Consider the following 6,536-nt stretch of genomic DNA (forward strand, 5'->3'; position numbering starts at 1 on the left):
ACACACACACACACACACACACACACACACACACACACACACACACACACACACACACACATACACACACACACACACACACATACACACACACATCTGTTCATACAGTCACATGCACAACATGCAAAGAAACTGATGCACCCAAATGTATGTAGCCAATGGCGGCTGTTTGCTTTCCATAAAGCACAATACCAAACTGTGGGACTGCCCCAGGATCAGAGTTTACCACCATATATGCTCGCACATGATATTTGCCAAGGGTAATATTTTGCACAGATGTTCAATAGCACCTCTCAGATTTAAATGGAGGCTTTGCCTCTAAAGTACAACACCCCAGGGTTCCACATGGGTATCCGTTCCCCAGTAAGAACTTCAGTTTTGCCAGACTCCAGTCTGGAAACTCCAAATGGATCTGAGGGTGTTTGTGGTGCAAACACAGAAACATCTTATGTGGATCAAAAACATGGTGCACTGTTATAAAGCTCAGACCAGATTCAGGATTCTTGTAAACTCTGTTTGTTTGTTGGATTTCAGTCTTGAGCAGAACCTTGTTTTCTCAAGGAAACCAAAAGGATCATTGCTTCAGTCAGCCAGTCCTACGAGGTCACACCCTTATGCATGCAGGTAAAAAAGGGATCACGAAAACTAAAACGGCTTTTAAAAACTTTAACAAGTTTGTATTTTGTCTCATTTTAATATTTCCTCTGTTTTAACAACATGCAGCCGGTAACTTGCACACGTGCCATTAACGTGAAGTCGCTCACTGTAGAAGACGAGCGAGAGCCAATCTGAACAGAAGAACAGATGCTGCTCCTGCAGTCGGCACATTAAACAAGCAGGGCTCAAAAGCTCAGTCCAGCATCAATATGAAGGAAAGAAAAATGTAGGCAAAACACAAAAATAATCACTAGAAAACCCATGGAAATGACGGAAGACAAGAATACAAATTTGCATTTAGATAGGAAGAAAAACAGTGACAGTTTAAATATGTGTGTGTGTGTGTGTGTGTGGGGGGGGGGGGTATGGTGGAAATAATTTTCTGCTGATGGCAGTGACTGTTCTGAGTCCATCACAATAGAGCCGGACAACAAAACAGACAGCCGACTCAGCGCTGGTCACCCTTGACCTGACACTAGGCTCCCATCAGCTCACAGCCAATGAGAAGTCAGAGTCCAGCCTTTTTAGGCTCACTCAGGAGGTGAATGTATTTATATGTTCTGGCCCACGAGGACCGCGTCCATCAGTCTCTGCACACATCGGCCCTTTTCAGCCTTCAGGTACTGTAAGTGTTAAATCTGAGATCTTCTAACTGCTAGAAGGTTCCACCATATAGGTGAATTCTGTGGTTTACTCGTTTGTTGGACTAGAAAAAACAAGCAAGAACTTTACTTCGGACTAAAAAGATGAATTATTGGCAGAAAATGCAACAAGGAGTGATTCCACATTGACTGGATTTACTGAGATAACATTAATGATGACGTCCTTTCTCAAATCTTCTAGTTGCAAAAACACAAAGGCAGCTTTGCAGAGAACAGTTTTGTTTGGGTGTTGTTTAATGTCTGAACGCTTTTGACGAAACTTCCAGAAATGTAACGAGACATTTACAGAAGGACCAGAACCAGACCAGGTCATATTCAAGATATGTGTTATGATATGTCAGATTGTGTTATTTCTTCTCCTTCTACTATTGAGTTTATTCTCTACCAGAAGTCCTCCAAAGTTAAACGTTTAAACAGATCTTTTACATGATGAAGGGCCATAGGTGATCCTGACGTAGGTGTGCCAGTTCTCCCTGTTGACGAACTATTTAATGATTCTTCCTTGCAGATCTGATCATGTCTCACTCAGGCACCCAAGGCAGCATCGGCAGCCACCCTGCCACCGGGCTACGCAACCACAAGGTATTCAGTCAAACATCAGTGGAAAAAATAAGAATACAAACTTTTCACCTCAGTTATAAATTCTTTGAGTTGGTTTTCTACAGATATACCTCTATGAGTATGAGAATTTCCAAGGCCGTCGGATGGACCTGTTCGGGGAGTGCCGTAACCTGAGTGAGAAAGGTTTCAAGAGAATTGGCTCCATCAGAGTTGAGTGTGGACCGTAAGTCACCAAAGCAACCAGACATACTCAGAAATGAAACTTTGGATGTGTTTAACCAGGTTACGTCAACTGGTTCCACTAAGCCCTGTTGCTTAAATGTAAAGAGTAATATACATTTACTTTTAAGCAGAAATATGGAGTTTCTTCCTCAGAGGGCGCTATCTAGAGGCAGAAGAATGTATTGCACCTGAAGCCCCTCTTCCTACTTCCATGATTATGGCTGGAAGCAATGCCTTTTGTTTGTGAATGTGCACTTCTAGCTAGCCAACAGAGGTAAAAAGAAAAAAACATTATTTTACAATTTGTATTCTCACGATACACTATTTATTCACGTAAGATGATGTCTAACGCTATTGGCTAATTTAAATTACATTGGACCTTACTCAATGGGGGATGGGCTTAGCAAAAAAATGACATGTTGCCTACATTATATCACAGTGCAGAGTAAGAGTATTACTTTTACAGATTTCTAAAAATCATACGTAATTCCTGAAAAGGGAAAAACTCCAGATTGCTGACACAACAACGTAAAACACTGTTTATTACTCTTTCCATTTAAGCAGCAAGGTTTAGTGGAACCAGTTGACATAACTAAATAAATTAGTCAATTCAACAAGTAATTTCTTAGAGTGCATGTCTGTGACAGCACGTGCATTTATGGTGCTCAATTATGGTCCTCGAGGGCCACCATCCTGCATCTTTTATATGTTCCTATTGCCCAACAAACTGTATTTAAATAAAATGGTGTTTAACAGACTTCTGCAGAGGTTAAAGAGCAAGTCACCCCCTACAAGAAACTTACTCCACTCCCACTTCATGTTTGAAAAATACAACAAATGCCATTGCCTGGCAGACTGAGAGGGCATCGCCGTCAACAAATACACACAAACAGGCTCACAACAGCATTGTGACATCATAACGTGCCCGCTAACGTCATTGTGTACCTAATAGCCAATAGCGGTGGCAGATTTTAATTCAAATGTAGTGCAGAGTTTTTACCTGACGACACAGACAGTTTTAGGCAGAATATTAAAATTTTGACCAAAATGCACCAAAGTGCAAATCATTGACTAAACGTGTCTATGGCACGATTAGACACTCATTTATATCGTTTATCAGCAAAAAAAAAAGGTTGATTTGGGGGTGACTTGCTCTTTAAGGTCAGGCTGAAGAAGTAAATCATGCAGGATAGTGGTCCTCCAGGACCAGGATTGGACACTACGGATTGAAACGATTCACAAACAGCATCTCTCCTTCTGACTTTCCAGATGGGTGGGATATGAGCAGCAGAACATGACAGGTGAGATGTTCATGCTGGAGAAGGGAGAGTACCCCCGCTGGGACACCTGGTCCAACAGTTACAGGTGTGACTGCATGATGTCAGTCAGACCCGTCCGGATGGTATGTTGTCTTCAGAGACTTGGGTTTTATTCTTAAAAGTAAAAGTAAAAACTTGTTACTGTTGATCTGCCGTTTGCTTCTAGAATTTTATTCTAAAGCAGGAAATTGATTTCAGATCAGTGATCTTCAACAGTACACAACAATGGCTGTGTTGTTGTTCGGCTTCTATTATCTTGATTTGCAGTTTGCTGAAATTTTATCTAAAGTTTTCAGATGTAGAGCAACAACAACACTTTTTGTTATCTGCCAGAAAAACCAGCAGGAAGAGTGATGTGTCCCTTCTTTTAGGACCCCCAGGACCACAAGATTTGTCTGTATGAATGTATGAACTTTGAGGGTCGGAAGATGGAAGTGTGTGATGAAGATATTCCAAGCTTGTGGTCTTACGGCTTCCAGGATCGTGTCGGCAGCATTCAGGTCACCGGTGGAACGTAGGTGGTTCTTTGATGTTCCTTTTTATCTGGCTGGATGACTGTTTCTGTAAAGCAAATCTGATTTTCAAACTTAACCTCAAATCTTTGTAACTATTCACACAGCTGGGTGGGGTACCAGTACCCCGGCTACCGTGGCTACCAGTATGTGCTTGAAATGGGCTCCTACAAGCACTGGAATGAGTGGGGGTCCCACCACCCCCAAGTCCAGTCCATCCGCCGAGTGAGAGACATGCAGACGCACCGCCGAGGCTGCTTCGAGCTGACCTCATAGATGGAGGAAACAACAGAAGCTCAGAGAAATGTCACGCTGCTAAACATCCTCAGAAGCCACTCAAAAAGCCTCTTAGCTTTGATGGTCCTACACTCACTAAGAGATTAACAATCTGTGGGATTGTACATGACTGAATGGGATTAGAAATTCTTCAGTAATAACAATTTAAACAAGAACAATCATTAGTAATTGTGTATTAATTTGTTTCAGCTCTATTTTCAATCAAACCCTGTATTTCTCTCTATTTGAACTCATTTCTTTCATGTTTTTAGAAGAACTTATGCCAATAACACTTAATAAAAATAGTCCTCTACCATGGACAGCTCACGCCTGTCCTGCAGTCACAGTACAAAGCAGAGGGAGGAGCTATGTCCTCATCACACAGAAGCAGGCTTAATGACACCACACATTAGTCAGTGATTAAATGAGATTTAAAAGAGACCGTGGGGTTGGGATTTAATGAAGCAACAGTCTTTCTCAGCCCATTGATGGGGCTGTCCAGCAGTTTTGCATTTTACACTTTCTCAGGGATGCTGGCATCTGGGAAGCAACTTTCCAATGGAAACCAATTAAATAAAAAAATAACTTACCTGAATACTGGTCTTTTTTTTTTTTGTTCTGGTATTTTTTCTTTCATTTTGAAGTCATAGGTTTAACAAAGGCATGCACATATGTGAAATGATTAATTAAAAGGATAGAGTGATTTGTAATAATTAAAAATGATAAATTAACCCAGAATGCATGTTGCACATTTGTGATCATCATTTTGGGTTATTTTTAGATGATGTTTTATAACAGAAACTATGAAAAGGTGATGAATTTGCACAAAATATCATGTCGATTTGAACATTACTTCACAGTTGCTGATAAATGAATAATTTTTCATTTTACACTTTTCTTTTTTGTAGTTTTTGTATTTTTCTGTGAAACAGAACTAAGACCTTCAAAATAATAGTCATCTTTCAAATCTCACACTTATCAAAAGCTCAGTTGTTTCCATGCTAATACATTTCTACCTTTTTTAATTTTATTGACCACAAAATAACATGGTTTAATTCCTATATGTATTTAACATGAAGTGTTAAAAAGTTTTGCTACAAACCTGTGTGTGTAAAGCCTGATTTATAGTTCTCCATCAGCTCTACAAGTGAGAGACGCATGCATGGACAGAGACGTTTTGCCTTTTAGACTTCTCCGTCTCTTGAGTGTTGCAAAGCAATTCCCCTCCAGGACAACAGAGGGCGTAGCACTGTCCTGGGGTATCCTGTCATGCATCTGGTTTAAGATTGTGCATTTAATATTGTGTTTATATTGTGTTTTTTCTATTTAAGAGACTTTTTTACAAGGACAAATTTGTCACTCATCCTCCTTCACCTCTTCATGCACTCGTCACCCCTAAACCCACGTTTCTCATTACAAATAAAACACTTGCTGCGTATCTTTTCACTCCAGTCATGAGTGAATAAAACGTTCATATTTTTAGAGTTTTTCCGCGAGGTATTCTTTAGGCTGCTCTGTGTCCCGCTGCCGCTATATTCTCGGCTCACTTTACGTTTTTAAGGGGGCAATGGTGTCGCTGTAGACGACTGTGGCAGCCTGACCAATCACAAGCTTGCGTTCTCCGTCTCATCAGACGGATGTTTAGAAAAGAGAGCTCAACTCCATCTGTCCTTGTGAGGGCTCTCCAGCAGGCTCGCAAGGACGCATACTGGTGTTGCGTGCGTCCGTCCCGACGCAGATGGAGAAGAAGAAGAAGAAGAAGAAGAAGAAGAAGAAGAAGAAGAAGAAGAAGAAGAAGAAGAAGAAAAAGAAAATATCTTTTTCTATAGCGCCTCTCAAAATAAAAATCACGAGGCGCTTAAAAGTAGTATAAATTAGGCTTAAGACACCAGATTGGCTTCAATATTTTTCTTTATTATCAAAATGTACAATGTCATCAGTTTTATATTTAATACATTCATCATGAGCAGCAAAAACAACACTTCAGGTGCATGAATTCAGGCAGGAATTTCTTTGTCTTTCTGCATAAATATTTGTGTAACACTAAACTGACAGGGGTGTAAGGTAAAGTTTAAAAACTGATGTAAAATCCCGATGATTTGAACCATTTTTTGACAGGAGCAGAAGATTACTGCTGTCATGAAACTCAAATCAGAGGTTTTTATGAACTTCATTTTAAGATCCTTTACACTGCTGTCAAATCATCCAGCTTTATTCCAGAGAAAAATAAATGTCCACGTCATAAAACACTAAAGATAAAATGAAAAATAGAATGAGCATTAAGAATCTGTGATAAAAAATTGAATGCATTCCCGGTAACAAAGCAG

General features: G+C 40.1%; 1 protein-coding gene across 2 annotated transcripts; it reads left to right on the forward strand.

The window, feature by feature from the left end:
* The first annotated feature begins 1,130 nt into the window (after positions 1-1,130).
* Positions 1,131-4,804, forward strand: crybb1l3 (crystallin, beta B1, like 3). Of its 2 annotated transcripts, none has more exons than XM_015951632.3 (6): positions 1,131-1,277; positions 1,828-1,901; positions 1,985-2,103; positions 3,372-3,504; positions 3,793-3,935; positions 4,041-4,804. In XM_015951632.3, exons 2-6 carry the CDS (start codon positions 1,836-1,838, stop codon positions 4,207-4,209), a joined length of 630 nt encoding a protein of 209 aa, XP_015807118.1. In that variant the 5' UTR covers positions 1,131-1,277; positions 1,828-1,835; the 3' UTR covers positions 4,210-4,804. The 2 variants fall into 2 exon arrangements, with proteins under 2 accessions (XP_015807118.1, XP_015807117.1); XM_015951631.3 differs by having other exon boundaries at positions 1,185-1,282.
* The last annotated feature ends 1,732 nt before the right edge of the window (positions 4,805-6,536 follow it).

This window comes from Nothobranchius furzeri, chromosome 13, assembly GCF_043380555.1.
Source record: "Nothobranchius furzeri strain GRZ-AD chromosome 13, NfurGRZ-RIMD1, whole genome shotgun sequence".
Taxonomy (NCBI): domain Eukaryota; kingdom Metazoa; phylum Chordata; class Actinopteri; order Cyprinodontiformes; family Nothobranchiidae; genus Nothobranchius; species Nothobranchius furzeri.

Bases quoted from the DNA above. Each gene is read 5' to 3' on its own strand.
- crybb1l3 (XM_015951631.3), top strand. From the start codon at position 1,213: ATGTTCTGGCCCACGAGGACCGCGTCCATCAGTCTCTGCACACATCGG. The intron at 1,283-1,827 runs GTAAGTGTTAAA...TCTTCCTTGCAG, and splicing joins CTTTTCAGCCTTCAGGTACT to ATCTGATCATGTCTCACTCA. The intron at 2,104-3,371 runs GTAAGTCACCAA...CTGACTTTCCAG, and splicing joins ATCAGAGTTGAGTGTGGACC to ATGGGTGGGATATGAGCAGC.